The sequence below is a fragment of the Cryptosporidium bovis genome, assembly GCF_009768925.1.
Source record: "Cryptosporidium bovis isolate 45015 chromosome Unknown contig_4, whole genome shotgun sequence".
NCBI classification, from domain to species: Eukaryota; Apicomplexa; class Conoidasida; order Eucoccidiorida; family Cryptosporidiidae; genus Cryptosporidium; species Cryptosporidium bovis.
Window position 1 is genome coordinate 616,233 of NW_027125050.1, and position 19,078 is coordinate 635,310.

A 19,078-nucleotide genomic window follows, 5' to 3' on the forward strand; every position below is an offset into this window, starting at 1 on the left:
ATTGCGTGCATCTTGTCATGCTTAACCATTACTTTGGGCGGGAAATGTGACCACATATGTTATTAACCATTACACTTTAAATGTATGAAAATCTATTCTTAATTATAATTGCCGATAGACTCAATGAAACAACGAATAAAATTCACGTTACTCGTGCCCTTTTGTTTTCGAATAGATTCGAGTGCAAATCATCTCACGTACTAGGGAAAAGAAAATAAAAATTGGACAGTCGGTAGTAATGTAAATTTATAAAAACAAAAAAAATGTTACGGTAAATAAAAAATTAAAAAAAACAATAACAAAAATAACATCAACCAATTTCCTCTTGACAAGTATGAATACAATTTAATTCACATTAGGTTTGTATAGCTTGAAATGGTCTCTCCACATCAAACAAGAAACAATAAATACAATTGTTAATACTTGAGGAAAAAAAGAAGTTACTGTTTATTTTACCCCAACTATAGTAATCGAGTACAAGCACAGCTGTTGTTAAAGTAGCTATTCTTCAACATTCAGGAAAAAAGAATTTTTTTCAATACTTAATTCATCTTGTCATCATTAATTTAATATCTCAAACCTCTTTTAACATGTATATTTTTAATTACACAACACAATAATATATTTCATTCATTATTTTACTCATATTCCATTATAATACTGTCTCATTACAGTTTTCTCAGTTATTTAAAAAAAGAAAATTCATAATGAATCATACCACATGCAATAAACAATATAGAAACGGGCGCCACACTTTCTTTTTCATTTCTTGCATAATTCACTAAAAAGATCGTAACTACCAATGATTTGTTTTCAATCAACTTTGTGACTACATAGATAAATTAACCCACTCCACAAAAAAGTTTCGTACCTTCTAACTAAACTCCTGACCTTCTCTTTCCGGTATGGATGCTATTACTATACACATCACAACAGTCGTCGTGATTGAACCTACCAACCGACAGTTACTTTTCAAATACGACTCTGTTTCGTAAGCAGTTAGATAAACAGATCAAAAAAGAAAAGGAACCTTGTTCTCATTTACTTCCCCGACAATTTTCTCAGTCTACAGCACTCGAGCATAAATAAATATAATGTATAACAATAGTATATTTATGCAAGCAGACACTCGGCATGCAGTGGAAAGTATAATAAAGTTATTACGTCTACAATTTAACAAAAAGTATAAATAAATAAATTAGTCAATTATTATGCAGTCGTGCACTGAACTGTCCAAATTGTCAAGAATAATGGCTAAAAGTAGGCTTTCTAATGGCTTTTTTTCTTTGCAGATAATAAATTAACAGTATTAAAAAGCAGCAGTTATTTGGTATTGACTCTCAAAGTTCATCATTCCTTCCTTTTTACTCTTCCTGCTATTAATTAAATGAAAGTGAATATTATTTACCTACCCACTCCTAACTATTATTCCTTAGGTTAGTGTTTAAAATGACATAATATACACCTCCCCCCTAATCAAACATGGAGGAATTTCAAAGGTAATACAATTAAAAGTGCACATTAATGACAAATTAAGATCGACTACTTGCTTAGTTTAATTATTTCTCAATATATTCCACTCAAACAAAATTCCTTTATTGCTTTGGTATTCACTTAATTTACCTTGTTTCATCGTTGACATGATTACCACTCGAAATATACCATTTTTCAATTGAAAAATAAAGTAATTATGAATGGTAATAGTAATCACTACTTTAATAACCAATAGAAAAGAAATAGGCAAAAAAACAATAACATAAACCAGAATCACAGGCTGTCAGTGAATGTTGTTGATTCTATTGTAATCATATAGATCTCACCTCACTTTGCCTTACTTGGAAAGTGTACATCACCCCATCACATAAATCATTCTATAAGGAGAAAAAATAAACACAATTCTTAATTTTAATTAGGAAATAAATAAAGACCAAAACAATCAGACAAGACCGATCCAAGTAAAAAGTATACACGAAATGTGTAAAAACCATTATTAATTATTATTTTGTGCTTCACAAATATTCAAGTGTTTATTTGTTATCTGTTGTAAACACATCATCGGCATTTATTCTTCAGTTTAATAAGACGAGTACTCTCGCAATTGCGAATGTCAAGTCCATATCCTAAATTCAAAATGTGTCCGTCTTGAGAATAAAATTCAATTACTTTAGTAATTCCAATATTGACGTGCGTGTAGTTGTTACTTAAAAAATAAGGGACATTGAAGACGTAATTGCATATAATATGCATTTGTTTGACACTATTAGATGATTTTAACAGTAACTATGCGTGAGAGTTTAATGGCAATAAAAAAGTGATCTGTGCATTTTACCAATAATGTTAAAAATGTATTACCAATACCAGTACACTATTACTATTAAATATGTCAAGGAGTATAATTCATTACAGTGTAATATTAATAGAATGTAATGATAGTAAATAGTAATTGCGGTTGAAGTAATAGTGGTGAAGTAATAGGTAAAGTAGTTGCAATAATGTAAGTGAAATAATAGGTGGTAATATATAATACTAGTGGTAAAATAATAATCATCATAATAATCATAGAAGTAATAGTAGTGGGAGTAGAAGTAATAGTTAAAGTGACAAAATTAATTTTAATAGTAGTGAGACTAATAAATTAATGGTAATGAATCTGTAATTATGAAAAAATAATGCCACGTTTAGTTTATTTATTTTTCAGAAAAAATTAATTAATTGTGGGAACCAACAGTAAAAAGAGATACTGAAAAATAACATCCTGTCTCATTATTTTGTTGATCTTACTTCTCTCCTAATTCAAATCACTGATCTATTCTCACAAGTATCTCACGACCATCTATTTCTCTATCATTTAATTTCTCAACAGCAGTTTGAGCATGTTTGCTATCGGAGAACACCACAGTTGCTATCCCACGAGATCTACCATCATCAAAGTAAAATACTTCACAAGATTCAAGAGGACCTATCTCACTAAATACCTTAGCTAGGTCATCTTGGTTCGTTTTCCATGCTAAATTAGTAACAAAAACTTGTTTCCCTTTATCCTCATCTTTCAATGGTGGTCTAGGAGCGTGAGCCCTTGTCCTCATCCCATATCCCCTATTGTTCCATTTATTTTGTCTTCTCCCATATCTCCCAGTTTCATCCTCACGGTCCTCGCGAACAAATATCAAGCGATCAAGTAATGTAGTATTATTCAATTCACTTATTGCTCTCTGAGCCTCCTCAGGAAATGAATATTCAACAACACCACATCCTCTTGAACGTCCTACTTCATCTTCAAATACATCAGCTCTTATTACATTTCCTGCCTGACGCATATGATCCTTTAAGTCATGCCATTTCGCTCTCCATGGTAAATTTCCAACATAAACACGACATGTTTTATCTGACGCCATTTCTTTTTTATTTGTATTAAACTGGGAGATCTTAATGAATATTTATTGGGAGAAAGAAAAAAAGAAAGTTTTGATGAATTCTAATGTAACTCTTCAATTCCTTTTCCTTCTTTTTTGTCCTTAATCTTACTCGCCTATTCGTCCTTTGTGACCAAAAACCAAATAAACTAGTCTTCTATTCTCCCCTAATTTTCTTTATCTACTTTTTTCTCTTATAAAGAGGGACCCTAACTATTTACTATATGGTATTGCCTATTTATTTATTAATACAAACACTATATATACATATATGTCGGAATACTTTACCATATGTATACTTACTATTTACAATATATTACCCTTTTCTACCCTTTACTTATGTGTTGACTTACTATTTAAGTATATATATTTAATAGTACCACTAGTGATACCCACCTATTTGAATATATTGTATATTTTTTTTTACGTACACCTCCAAATTTTAATAATTACTATAAACTATTTAAAAAAATACATATTTACTATTAATTCACTACATTGATCATTATTTTCTGCATCACTTAACTAATTGTTATAAATTACTTATATTTACAATTGTTATCTATTTTACTACTATTTAAATAGGAAATATACACCACATGACGTATTTTTTCCTTTTCGATAATTTTACTAGAGACCTAAATACTTACCGTATAATACATATAGATTTTAATTAATTCACATATTTTTCTGTTTGTTAACTAAATTACCCAACGTATTTATTTTTTCAGTTATACCATAAGTTAATGATACATTATTACATTTACTCCCCGCTTACCTCCTGGCGGTATAAACGGTACTGTCTTAAAGACCTCAAAATTATTTTAAACACCTTTGGTGGGGCCTGTAGTGAAAACAATAGGTTTTAGTCAATGATTATGTATAGATTGTTTTTGTTGTTGTTCTGCACCCACTGCATGGTTCTTTTACGGCATAACTTGTCAATATATTATGTAGCATATGCATATTCCATCGTTTCTGGATGTTGTGTATGTTTTTGATATCATATAGGTGCAATATACTGCCTACTTTGCTTTAAAACAGACTATTATCGTGATATTTGCGCGTATACTATATATATACAGATTTTCGGAAGTAGGTACCAATTCACATTTTAACGAGCGGAAGCGGTGTCTAGCTGCGTCTACCGGCAAATACAAGAGACCCAAAGCATGTGAAACACTTTTCTTCCTACATCGGAACTTTGTGAAAAGGGCGAAAGATACCGATATTTGTGAACCTGAACGATATGATTATGAACTAGTTTCGGACGAATTTCTAAGAACAGGGAGACAAAGTATTGTTTTTATTTATTTATCTCACACATTTAACAAGATTCTATACATTGCCATTTTCCTGTCTCAATGCCATTTCCTCACTAAGTATTTTTTAGCAATGTTCGCATAATCTTATAGTGGGCGGTACTACTTATAAACCAACTTTAGTGTCTATTACCGTTTTAGATACAGTTTGTGGGATATCAAGTACTTATGCGATCAAGCTCCTTCTACCACTGTGAACTTCCAGGTAATCAGGTTTTGTATGAATCTTCCCTCAAACCATCAAATATCTTTTTCATTTTATCTACAAATTAACCACCAAACTCCCGTCGTAGTTGCTAAAATCAATATTTTGGCGCCAGCATTGGTTTGGTAACCTTTTCCATCCCACATTCCTTTTCACTTTTAACAAAGCATAAATGGCGTAAACATATGGTTATAAAACAAATACCATTTATTCCTCTGTTATACTCCGAATACAATGTAATCGAATGTTTTGTCTTTTTTAATTGCAACAAGCACACCAGCTGTAGACCTCCACAAACATTTAAGAGGGGCAGTATAGCATGCATTCCGGCTAATATACTAACTGAAAAAATGAGGCGGATGGAATAAGTGTAACAAAAGGTAAGAAATAAGATAACATAAACAATATATATAAAAGTAATGATATATGAGTGTGAGGACCGATTCTATATATAAGAGTGAGTTGTGTGAATTTTTACCAGTTTAACTGTAGAATAACTGCTTTGAGTGTTTATTTATTGCTTCCAGCATGTGCATTGATTAGAAAGTAATGTATGCCAAGCCCAACCAACCGCCAATTCGCAGTATACATGTTTACTATTGCAAGGCCAATTGTTTTCACCCTTTGTTTCTTTTCTCATTCTTTTCTTAAAAGACAACGATAATAATTCGGCTTTTCTTGCTTCTATTGTACCATCATTACCTGCTACGTATTTCCCCAACATTTAAAGGAACTCCTTTTACAAAGTTACCTTAAACATTTTTTTCCTGCAAGGTATATAACAAAGGGCGCTTGTCTGTAATATGAAATATTTTGTGGGCGGGCACGGCAAAATAAGCATTTGGGAATAATTAATGTGAAAGGTCAAAAAATAAGCATTATTAAAGACAAGGCAGGATTAAAACAATAAAAGTAAAGGGACATAGTGTGATTTCGGGTTTTAATTTTAAACGTGTGTTAAAGTGGTATGAAGCTAAAGTTTGTTCTGTGGAGTTGAAAATAGGTACCAACTATATATTGGTAACACAACGTTTTTCTTTGTGTATCAGGTGAAAATCTGGAACAAGGAACGGAAAGATTAAAGAGTATATTGTATATGTAGGCACATATTACTCCAAGTCTCACAAACACTTGGTTTATGGTTTCCTTCTCCGATACTCTTTTATCTTTTTTTGATTTATTATTGTGAAAGCGTTAAATACCTCAGGTTACTGCTTGTTTTTATTTACGTTGATTGGGTTCAGGTAGTTATACATCGTAATATAAAAAATTATTAAGTGTATTTTACTCAATAGTAAAAGGTAAACAAGTCACTAGATGACTTTTTTTGTATTCTTATTGGCAAGAATAAAGTGAAGTAGGAAAAAATGAGCGATTGTTATCCAGGTTTGCTTGAAAAAAGCTATACACTGGAAAGTTGGAGGACACTGGCACTTTATCTTTACAATAAAGGCGAGTATACAAAATGCAGTGATTTGTTAAGGGACTGTATAGAAAAACACCGAATACTAGAGAAGCATCAAGGTGGTGATTTAAAGGTGCTTAATAAAAGTAGTAAATGTGATATAGAGACAATATCGGCGATAATATGGATGTTAAATATACTTGATTTGAATTTAGCACTAGAAAACTTTGAGACAAGCACAAGAAAATCAGAAACACTTGTTAGGAATTGCGAAGAAAGACTAGAATTGTTTTTAAAATTATATAGCGAACAATATGGTGATAATTACCAATATATGAGTACTGTGCACAAATGTAAGGGATATATATACTTCTATAAAAGTGTTCTGATGAATGACATCGATTTTCATCAGAGAAATATATTTATAGATAAATCTCAATTGGAATTTGAAAAAGCACTAAATATTAATTCTAATGACGTTCAGATAATAAGTGGAATGGCTAATGTGTTGTATCAGAAAAGATCTTATTCGAGAGCACTTAGATTATTTTCATTAATATTGCTGCTTCTAGGCTCAAATAAATGTCCAAATACAATTAGACTTGCGATGGCCTGCTGTTATTTGAGACTTGGAAGGCCTAAAAGAGCGAGTGAGTGTTGCAAAAGAGGGATATACGTCTTTATTGAGAAATCTCTTGAGAATGTTGAACAAATGGATTATCTAAATCTGGACAATAATAAACCCACTTTTTATGATATTTTTCCAGATTCGGATGATACTATAATAAACATTGATTTTTTTAAAAGCAATTTAGGAGTGTACACAATAAATAAACTGAGTTCATTTGAAAAACAAACACTGTCAGACTTTCTTATGTGTTTATATAAAACAAAAGAAATCACCTCTCAATCACAAAAGAAAAATATAATTGAAAGAAATAGGTTATTTGAGTTGATGAGAATAATATATCCAACCCATCCTGCACTTTTGATTTACAATGGTGATATTGAATTCTTTTTATTTAATAGTGAAGAGAATAAAGATAGCATTACCGACAAGGGACTAAGTAGAATGCCGAAAAAAAGCACTAATTTTTACTATAAATTACGTTCAAGGTACCAAATAGCTAGAAAACAGCACAAAAATCTAGACTTATACGGAGCCTGTCAAAACTACTTACACATAATTAACTCAATTGAAAATATAAACAAGAATGAATATTCTTTATTGGGAATATACTTATCGTCCCTATATGGTCTTATTAAAATAAATATAAAGTTACAAAAGTGGGATTTGGTTTATCAATATACACAAACTGCATTTGAAGCAATAGGAATTAAGAGTTCAAATGATTTAAATTCCCTAAAGGAGTATTCGCTTCCAATTGGTTACATTTGCGATATTGTTGTGTTAACTATATCATTTGTAATTATGAGTATAGAGGATAAAACTAGTATTCCAAGAAACATATCGATATTTTCTCAACTAACTGTTGAAGAGAAGCTTCTAAGTTGCCTACACTATCTATTCTTTTTACTAGACAGAATTTTCGTAATTGATTTCAATGTTGAGAGCAATGACATATTTTCACATAGAAGTGGTTATATGATTTACTTGCTTCTCCACAAGGTGATCTTAGCTTTGCTTGTCAGAGGAAGGAAATCGCTTAGACGAACTGATTACAGTTATAAAAGTATTCCATGGTTAATTTCAAATTATACAAGTTATAAGCATTCCATTAATCCCGTACCACTTGTTGTGTTACTTTCAGCTTGTTTAAATTGCACACTTGGTGGAAAATCATTACAAGTAAATAGTGGCGATAATTTCATAGTTGAAAATTTTCCTGATAACAAGTGCAAACAATTTGTAAAGGACAATTTGGGACTTTATTACAACAACCTTGGTGTTTGCATACTTGAGTGTGTTACTTCTATATCAATGGAGCATAACAAACTTTCAAATGAACAAACTCTTCTTAATAGTGCTCAAAAATTGTTTAACAATGCAAAAGAATGGGTTTTAAATGAATTGAACAATGCAAGTTTAGGTAAAAGTAATGAAGAAGGCACTAACTATAATTGTCACAATACTTTAATATTTGCTGAAATAGCCATACGTTTTAACTCGGCTATTTGTAATGAGTTGGGTGGTTACTATGCAATTGCAAATGATGAGTACAAGAAATTGAGTCAGGATTATCCCTGGTTCACAGCTTCATGGCTAAGAAGAGCCTCTTTGGCATTGGAGAGAAAAGATCTTCAGTTGGCAGCTCAATATTGTGAGATATCGTTAAATGCAAAGTTTCCAGATCTCAATAGCAAATATTCAGACAAATCGAAACAACATAACAATGGTAAACAAACAGAATATACTTGGACACCAGGAATAGGTAATAGCCCTGAAGCAGCTAATTTGTTACTAGCTTATATATATTCGCTTCAAAAAAAGTTTGACAAAAGCTTTACTTCCTTGAGCAAAGTGGTAAAGTCAAAGAATTCTCATTTCTCAAACATAGGGAAAATATTTTTGGGATTAGCATTGTACAGTAAGGCAAAATCAAGTGTTCAAGCATATGGTAATATTAAAAGTGGTAGTGGTAATTTAACTAGCAATATTCACGGTGAGACAAATGGAATTGTAAGTCAGGGAGAGTCTTTGATGAATAATCAATCAAGTATCCAGTCAAGAATAATACTATCAGAGGTGTTACGTTATGAGACTTACAATTACATTGCGAGCAACTTAATCACGATACAAGCAGCAGAAAGTGGATTAGTGGAACCATCAATGGAATTGTGGAAACATATGTTGGACATATCAGGAGCACTGGAAGGTACAGCAGTTACAATGAATTATATATCACTCGTAAATTTAGGTATACTGAATGCAGTATTGTTAACTATTTATACACAGAAATACCCACCTCCAACTCAGCACAATTTGACGCTAAACTTGATAGTAGATGAAAACAATAACATTGATAGAAGAAATGAAGTCCTTGGTTCTCATCCGAATTTTGCTGAACAAAGACGCATATTAAAAACAACAGTAAAGTTATTTCAACAAGCATTATCTTTAGATCCAAATGAAAAAATCTTACATTTATCACTAATAAGATGTTGCTTTGACATGAATTTATGGGAGGATGCAAGACGTTTATTGGAGAAGGCAACAATAAGATGGCCCAGTGATATTACATTTAGAATAGGTCTAACTTATTGTCTAGAAAGGCTGGTATACTCTGAAATGGGGGATATGGAGAGAGCAAAGCATCCAGGTAGAGTTAAATATTGGATGATGCTTTGTGAAACAGTTGGAAATTTTTATCATTGGTTGGCCATATTAAAAGAGACATTTCAAGTTATAGATGTGAAATTTATAGATCAGATTAAATTCAACAAGTCGAGTATCTTTTCATTACAAAAGTACGTGCCTGGTATTGTTAGATACAATCAAGATGCAAACAATGTTGTGCAAAATATGGATAAAAAAGATGGATACAAGTATAAATTAGCTGCCTTTCCTCCTGAAGGTATTGATCTTCTTCCAAATGTTGAATACTTAACAAAACAAGAATTAATTGTAAGTAGAAAACTTCGTTCTAGATTTGAGGAGCTTCTTCCTATTGTTGAACAGGTTTATGAAAAAGAACAAAGAGATGTTGAAGAACTTAGAATTAGGAGCGAAGATTTTAGAAAGAAGCAGGAAGAAGAAATCAGAAGAAAGGAGGAAGAAGAAAGAGCTAATATTGAGAGAGTAAAGCTTCTTTCCATTGAACTTGGAAAAGAAGCCGAAAGCATTGCTGCAAGTTTTCCTGACTCGAATCAACTAGAAAGGACAAAAGTGTCTAAAAAAGAGACAAACAACGGTGGAGACGGGTATGGTAATGACTATGAGGATGATTATGGAAAAAGTGATAGTGACTCGGAAAACAGTGGTTCTGTAACTGATAGATCAGATAACAGTCATTCTGAATCAGAATATGGTTCGGACGACACCTCCGAAAAGAGTCAAGACAACTCAAAGAATAAAAATAACGACTCCAATGTCAAATCAAAATTAAATCCAAAACAAAAGCTAAGTGATTCCAACAAGAAAATCAAAACTAAAACAAAAAAATCAAAAGGTGATAATAGTGATATAAAGGACAATAGGAGACCAAGTGCGAGAGAGGAAAAAAAGCTGCTCAAATTAAAACGTTTACAGGAACAAACTGCTGCTTTGTTGGAGTTAAATGACGAAACATCATTTAATGGAGATGAGAAACAACTTGAAAATGAAGACAATACTACCAACAATAAAGCTAAAAGTAGACTAAAAAAGAGACGCCTTGAGGATGACATCAGTTTAAACGAACCAGAAGTTCAAGATAGTGTTATTTTTGAGGGTAACGTAAGCAATCATTAATTTGAGATTGATTCGAATCTTTTTGATCCTGATGATGAATAATTCAATTCGTTTTTCACATACTTCTAATATACAAAAATAATTGCCTAAATACAAATTAAGAATTGACGTATATAAAATGTGTTTCTATGAGTTTTCCCGAAACCAATACTTTTAGTACTCTTTCTCAGGTAAATTTTACTGAAGTGTGTAATAGAACGTCTTGATATTTATTACTCCTCCTATATTTAATTTGTAATCTTTTGTTCGTCTTCCGATCACTCCCCCAGACAGGATTGAAGGTAGAATAAAAACCAACCATGTGGAGATGCATGAGGATAGACCTGTAATCACATAAACGGTTAAGTGATGTTCCACTTTTGTGATTTTTACTGAAGCAAATGCACATTTTTACTGTGGGGTAATTAAAGGCGGTAATGTGATTGATTAGGATAATAAGCATGTCTGCGGTATACATAAAAAAAGATAAGATAAATTTTAAATACATATAGTTGAATTTATAAGGGGAATACATATGTAAACAAAAAAAAGAATAATTGAAAAGCTGCAATATTAAATTTGTTACTTTTACTGGATAATTGGTGTTATAGTGAAAGTAGCTGAAGAAAGGTAATAATATAAATAATAGAATAAGTTGCTTTTGATATCTACCTTTATAATTATTCTTAAATTCATTTTTCTCAAAAAAAAATAGAATAATAAGTATAATAGGTTTGCGGCTTTAATTATCAAAAACAATAAAGCAAGATATAACTAATTAGTACTTGTTTTTTTAGTAATTCAATGAAGTTGTCAATTTTCGTTCTAAATTTGTTTGGCTTTTTACAATTTTATAAGGTAAGCTTTTTCCTCAACTTTTAATTTTAAATAACTTATACCTTCTTTTTAATATAATATATTTGACGATTGATATTAATATTAAACTAATTTACATAGTTCGTCGAATCCACACCAATAACATATGAAGGGATAAATTATTCATCCGAGGACTGTTTATTGGACGAAGGTCGTGTATGTGTAAATACATCTTCAGTAGTACTAAACAGAGGCATGAATCCAGGTGGGTTCTTGATAATGGAATGTCTGATAAAAGATGCTGGAGAAGGCTTTAATTTGGATCCTATTATTCAGATACAGGCATCAACACCATCTAATTACACAACACTCTTATATAATATAAACCATGATTCCACCGAAATATTTGATCTTTCTTGGTCTATATCACAAGCTAAAGAAACCTTGCCAGATGGCATTAATTTTTCCAAAAATGATACAGTTCATTTCGCTGTTGGAATAGACACAAATTCTGCTTCTACGGTAAGCTTCTAATTAACTAATCAATCGAATTTTATTTTAATTTATATTTACTCTATTAACGACTTAAACAATAGATTGTAGTTAATTCCAAGAATGTATTAAGACTTGGGTTTAAGGGTACAGAACATTTAACAAAATTTAAAGTAAGTTCATTTTTTCCCTCCAAAATATTCAAAGTTTCATCACTGATTACCCTTCACTTGAAACTAAAATTACCATGTGAAATATTTAGTCTAAGAAATCAAAATACTGTATATGGAAATACGAGATGTCATTGACGTTTCCTAAAACAAAAACTAATGTTAAATATGTTCCCGAAACACAAGATAATGAAAACAATTCCACTGAATCAGTCCAAGTTAATTCCACGGAAAATGTTCTAACGTAGCTTCACAAAGTCAATTTATTCATTTATAGATATAGCTTTATTATTTAGTTTTTAAAATGTTTTAGTTTGTTGGTATTTGATTGCACTTGTTGCTTACATAAGTGTATATTTTATATTAATTACTGTTACTAGGTATTTACACGTTTTTGGCATGCAAAAAATTGCATGTGGTTATTTACTTATATAAATTACATGCAGTTTTATTACCTTTTAAATATGAAATAAAAATAAACAATATCTTTTCATGTTTTTGATTTAGAATTAAAGGAATAAGGGATTTTACTATTTATAGATAAATTTGAAAGTAATAATGCAGTGAAATTTACAATTATGGTCTAAATTTTAACCAATTTAATAATCAGCTGTATCTACAGAGTTAATATGGAAACAAAGATTAGCAGATAAACTATCAATAAGGTGCGTATAAATGAATACATATAAACGAATAATTAAATATACAATGTAAATTCATTTTTTAGACGAGACTACATTTGTTCTAGTGAATCAATATTTGCTTTTGAAACAAAAATAAGTTATATTTATGTAAAACGCATATTGAAATAGGAAAAAAATAAACCTTTATATTCAAAATAAACGTTAATTATCATATACTATTTATGAACATTAAGATAATTATATGAAAGTGGGGATAAAACCCGGTTAAAAGCAATGCATAAAAATTTATTAAAATACTTGGGAAAGTGCAGTACCCCTGCACATAATTTTTGGATATAATCAATCGAATATTGCTGAATTTAATAATTGAATAAAAGACAAGAAAACAAAAAATTTTGTCAACATTTATGTTACGGTTTTTTTATAGAGTCCAATATTTATTATTAATTAACTGATTGTACAATTATAAAAACTGTCAATATCTATACATTTATTTATGAATACATATATATGTATTTGTATGTATATTAAAGCTGCTGGATAATTTGGTTTCACTTTAATAATAAATATTGTTTGAAAGAATATTGGTGCATTAGGAAATAAACAATACTAAACAATTGAAAAGACATCGTACGAAACCAATAAATAGGTGATATAGATAAAGCAAGGATACCAATTCACAATGTGCAACATAACAAAACTAAATATATGTCTTATATTTTTATTTGTTTTATCACAATTAAAAATAATATATTGTGATAAAGATTTTAAAAATGAATGTAAGTTTTTAAATAATTTAAAAATAACGTTTTTATAGTAAATAAAATACATACTTTTGTTCTATATTTGAATTCAAAATAATTTGCAGACAATAATAATAGAAATTTGAAAGATTATGGTGATGATACTGCTGATAACTGTATTAGAAAGTACCTTATGATAAAGACCGATATAAATGATATAACTAAAAATCCAACAAAAAGAAATCCACCACCACAAGAGATAATGAAACCAACAGTAAGTAAAATATTTTATTTTAAATTAAAATTATAACTAATCAATAAATTAATTAAAATAAATTAGTACGTAAACAGTGAGAGAAAATTTACGGTTTTGTCGGGTCCATCTTCGTTAGATATAGAAACAAATAATTGTGAAAGTCAATATGGATACGATTTTCCAATAACGAGAAGTTTTTTACCTACAATATATCCATACTTATCAATTCAATTTATTGCTCAGGTAAAAAATCCAAAAGTAACGAGATTTGGATTTGTATGTTCAGATTCGCTTTCATATGCAGTTGTGGACTGCAATCAAGATATGGTAAAAATACAAGCATTATTTCCTAACAAAACAGGTGGAACAACTCCAGAACTCCATTCAGTAAAATTACCAACTGGCTTAAAATGCGGAAATCCATCAGTAAGTTCATGGGTTGAATCGAGAATAATATTTCAAGAAAAAACAATAAATGATCCATTGATGGTAAGAGGAATAGGAGCATTTAGATCAGTATGGACGTATTCAACAGATTTAAATGAACACAGCAGAAGTTTTGAATTTCCAAATCCATGTCCATCTAGAGAGGTATTGTTTTTCACAAGTGGATTTAAAAGTGTACAAACACAAATAATACCCAGAACACTATTTGATGTAAAGTTCTCAACTCCTAACACAAATTTATTATTACCATTTGAAACTGCATCATCATATGTAATATATGGCACACAAAAAAATAATATGGACAAATTTTCAATTTCTATGAGTTTGCCAAACTATCCTGATCAAAAATTGGTTTATGAAGCGAATTCAACTGATGTACTTTCAAGTGAAAATGTGAATCAGACAATATCTGGCAAACCAATATTCCTTCATATAAGTTTACTGCCATTTACAGAACAAATTTCATTGTCTGTAAATAATAAGGCACAAAATATAAATACAAAATCATATATGATGTGGTGTAAAGATCAAAATAGTGATCAAGAATCGATATTTAGAAGGGGAGCACCTGAACTATTTACAGGAGGTGTTTATGGCCTAAATTTAACGTCTTTTGAACAAGAAAGTCCAATATATACAACATATACAACTGGTTTTTGTGCCTTTCCAGGTGCTCAGTTAATGGAACCATTATACGAGGTTTTAGATAATGTATTTGGTGTAGATGATTGTAATATACTTTGCCAAAATGACCCACACTGTTGGTTATGGTCTTATAATACGGAAAATAGACAATGTTCATTTCACATGAATGCTGTTTCATTTGAATATACTTCCTCACCCAATGTAGTGTCGGGGCCAAGGTACTGTCAATGTAACTATGAAATGCCAAACAAATTATTCAATTTAATAGGTAAAAATATCAGAATGTCAAACGGAGAAACACAATTAAATAATAGTGATAAACAGGATGCTGACTTGGTTGAATGTAACTACCCTACATTTGGATTTGCCATTACTAATGGAGATACGATATTAAATACAACTTCTCCTTCACCACAAATATGTTTGAAGGAGGTTTTGGCTGATAGAGGTGGTATTGCTACATATTGGACGTATGATTCCATTACACAAAGATGTGAAAGTGTAATGGGTGGTTATTTAAGACCACAAAAATTTGGGCCACCTAGTAAAACTACGAGATCGGATAGCAAAGATAATAGTTATCAGAGTAATAATCATAATAACAACGCATTTCTACTTGGTGGTGCAGTACCTAAAAATCAATTGGTTAATAACAGTGAATATCGTAGATTACAATCTGGGAATATATTTGATTTATTGCCTGATGTAAACGAAGTTAAAGGTGATTTAGGCTTTAATGAGTTAATTCCTGAAATGCTTAATATTCCAGATGTTGGAGTATCACCAGTTTATAACTATAACATAGAAGAGGAGGAGGAAGAAGAAATTAATGTTTATGTAACAACTACAAACAATTCTATTACCACTACCACAACAACAACTACTACTACAACCAGCACTACTACAACTACAACTACCAGCACGACTACAACCACTACAACTACAACCAGCACAACTACAACTACCACAACAACAACTGCAACCACAACAACTACAACCAGCACAACTACAGCCACTACAACTACAACCAGCACAACTACAACCAGCACAACTACAACCAGCACAACTACAACTACCAGCACAACTACAGCCACTACAACTACAACCAGCACAACTACAACTACCAGCACAACTACAACTACCAGCACAACTACAACTACCAGCACAACTACTACCACTACAGAGGAAGAAGTAACCACTGCAACTGAAGAACTAACAGAGGATGAAAATGGTATAGAAGACTATCTAAAAATAATAGGCGAGACTGAAGAGAGAAACGGGGATAATATTGATCAAATAGGTGAAGAAAATGAAGATTACAAAAGTATGTACGACATATCTACATTGGTGATATCACATAAAAGTATAATAAAAAAAGAAGACGACATTCTAGATGATAATGATGAGAATAACAATATTAACTTCATAGAAGAATTAAATAGTATAAATTCCATAGCGGAAGAGATAATAAATGAAACAAATTGGGATAATGTGGAAGGGAATAACAATAATATTTCAATGCTACTGCTAAATGAACAAATTACAGAGGGAGTATATAAAAATTATTCATTATATACAGTAAAAATACCATTTAATAAATATGAGGTGATAAGAGACAGAATATACAATAATACATATGAATATCCGGTGTATTTCTTAAATGGTTTGTATAGGGAGAATATAACAGAATTTGATATAAATACATTTGATGATTTTCAAATAATAGACCTGAAGTTTTTATTCCAAAATATATCGTTTTGTGACATATCAAAATATCAAGCGACAATAATGTCATTAAATATAGCAGCAAATATACACAAGTTGTTAAGTTGCAGTCCTCACATGATACAAACAATTGATTTTCCACCAACATTATTGGAACAGAAACAGTCGTGTAATAACAGAATAATAGAGTATACAATGAGGTAGGTTAAGCGATGACAAACTATTAATAATATGATGATATAACTTTAACCACTTTAATATATAAAATGTAGAATTTTTATTCACAATGTGGAAGATAATATACCAAGAGTAATGGATAGTTTACATAAGGCTAATTATATTTTTAGTGGTGCATCATATAACCCAACTATATTAGTAAAACATTCACAATCAACAATTATTTCAAACTTATTATATGAAGAGGTAGAAAGGCATATAGTATTACAACAACATTTGGTATTGAAAAATGATTTAAATAAATGTGTAAATAATAAAGAGGATAACTTCTATGCAGAATTGATACTTTATGATAGATCATATGAAAGTGATGTAAGTTTGATTCATATTTAATTAATTGACAAATTATTAGACTTTCTTTTCAAATAAAAAACAATGATTTAAATTACTGAAATATAGTTAAATGACGGATTTATAGATTTAAATAGTAAATTAATTTCAGCATTACCATTTGAGGAGTTGACACCATTGTTCTTTTTACCGAGACAAATCTCAAATCTAAATAGACTAGGTGAATCAATTTTGCTAAAGTTATCAAAAGAGAAGGTAAAATCAAGTTCGGATTTAATGAAGTCGTTATATTCAACATTTGGTCAGAGAACTACACTAGTTCCATTTGAGTTCTTATATTCGTCAATAAATGAAACAGGTGTTGGTGTTTTTGACCAGAATACTGTGAATATTAGCGATAATAACATGATAATACCAAAAATAAAAGATTATTCGAATATTAAGGTATACACATTAAGATTTGATCTGTATGGAAGAGATTACTGTTTAGACGTAAGTTCTTTTACATAATAACAATAATATTCGATTTAATTGTTATTATAATTATATATTAATCCTCTGTAATTAATATATAACCTATCACAAAAACAACATATAACTAATAACAAATTAAATGAACGTTACTAGGTTTCACAAGACTTCAGGAGATTTACTCATTCAATTAAAGAAACTATATCAGCAATGCTGTCAATAAAACCAAGTAATATTCAAGTTATTCCAGTACCGTTGCCTATGGACTTAAATGCATCATTAAAGTGCTCAAGAATACAATCAGGAATACATTCAGGTTCAATAGTATATATAGAGTAAGTTGGGTATAAATTTACATTATTAAATATGACAAACTAATTAATATAAAAATAGAATACTAACAGATGGAATAGATAGTGCACTTGAAATACTATCAAAATCAGGAAGAAGAAAGCGTTTGAACAGATTAGAAAAATTGTTTGGTCACTACAAAGTAACATTATTGGAAGAAGGTTTATTAAAAACATATGAAATAGACGGGATAAAAATGGGATACAATGATCTATCACATATGATAGTTGCATCAAATCATCCAATAACACCAGTATCTATTTTATTAAATAAAAATTTAAATTACAATATCATAAACAATGAAAATAACTATGAATATGACATTTCAATTTTACCTTTGGACTTGTTATTAATGTTGAGATCTATTCCAGAAGTAACATTATCGCCTAAAGTGTTACCTTATTATGATAAATATGTGCTAACATTTGGGTAAGTTATCAGTTGAAAGTTAAATAATAGGTACCATAAATAACTAACTTTGAAAAATAAACAAAATTAATAGAATACCAACTACAATAGTTCACAATGTGGTAAATAAAATATACAATAAGCAAATAAAAATACCGTTTTTAACAAACCCACTATTTATGCCAATTGAAAAAGATGTGAAATTCAATAACTATGGTCAATTCCCATTTGATATACCGGATATCGGTTCGGTAAATCCAGAAGAAGATGATTTATCATTCAGCAACAAAGAAAAAGCAAGTAGCGAAACAGAAATTGAGGATGAAATATTGAATAAAGGGTAAGCTTATAATAGTGAATGTTTATAGATTGTTAATTAATGATTATTATTTGAAAAATAGATCCGAAATAGGAGATAAGGAAACAAGTGGGAATGATCATGCAGAAACTGAAAGTAATGCTAATACTGACGAAGAGAAAAACACATCAGGAATAAAAGAATATAATAATATCAACACATTAGTTATAACTTTAAATTTAATACTAGTGTTAAGTCATTTATTATAAATATTAATACATAGTAATTTAGTATTTTAGAGAATAGTATAGTATATAATGGTACCGTGATACTATGCTTAGTTTTTTTT

The 19,078-nt window shown here is 30.2% G+C and overlaps 4 protein-coding genes across 4 annotated transcripts; 3 read left to right on the forward strand and 1 right to left on the reverse strand.

Annotated features, from left to right (window-relative positions):
• Positions 1 to 2,798: 2,798 nt before the first annotated feature.
• Positions 2,799 to 3,395, reverse strand: FG379_002799 (Gbp1 Gbp2p-like single stranded G-strand telomeric DNA-binding; the record flags this gene model as incomplete). The annotated part of the gene is made up of 1 exon (XM_067328489.1): positions 2,799 to 3,395. One exon carries the CDS (start codon positions 3,393 to 3,395, stop codon positions 2,799 to 2,801), a length of 597 nt encoding a protein of 198 aa, XP_067181987.1.
• A 2,912-nt stretch (positions 3,396 to 6,307) lies between these two features.
• On the forward strand, positions 6,308 to 10,756 carry FG379_002800 (uncharacterized protein; the record flags this gene model as incomplete). Its single annotated transcript, XM_067328490.1, has 1 exon — positions 6,308 to 10,756. The coding sequence occupies one exon, from the start codon at positions 6,308 to 6,310 to the stop codon at positions 10,754 to 10,756; it is 4,449 nt and encodes a 1,482-aa protein (XP_067181988.1).
• Positions 10,757 to 11,539: 783 nt separating this feature from the next.
• On the forward strand, positions 11,540 to 12,461 carry FG379_002801 (uncharacterized protein; the record flags this gene model as incomplete). The annotated part of the gene is made up of 4 exons (XM_067328491.1): positions 11,540 to 11,593; positions 11,693 to 12,073; positions 12,148 to 12,216; positions 12,306 to 12,461. 4 exons carry the CDS (start codon positions 11,540 to 11,542, stop codon positions 12,459 to 12,461), a joined length of 660 nt encoding a protein of 219 aa, XP_067181989.1.
• A 1,078-nt stretch (positions 12,462 to 13,539) lies between these two features.
• Positions 13,540 to 18,998, forward strand: FG379_002803 (uncharacterized protein; the record flags this gene model as incomplete). The annotated part of the gene is made up of 9 exons (XM_067328493.1): positions 13,540 to 13,636; positions 13,726 to 13,874; positions 13,941 to 16,873; positions 16,946 to 17,222; positions 17,310 to 17,693; positions 17,829 to 18,007; positions 18,066 to 18,452; positions 18,526 to 18,771; positions 18,800 to 18,998. 9 exons carry the CDS (start codon positions 13,540 to 13,542, stop codon positions 18,996 to 18,998), a joined length of 4,851 nt encoding a protein of 1,616 aa, XP_067181991.1.
• Between the last annotated feature and the right edge of the window lie 80 nt (positions 18,999 to 19,078).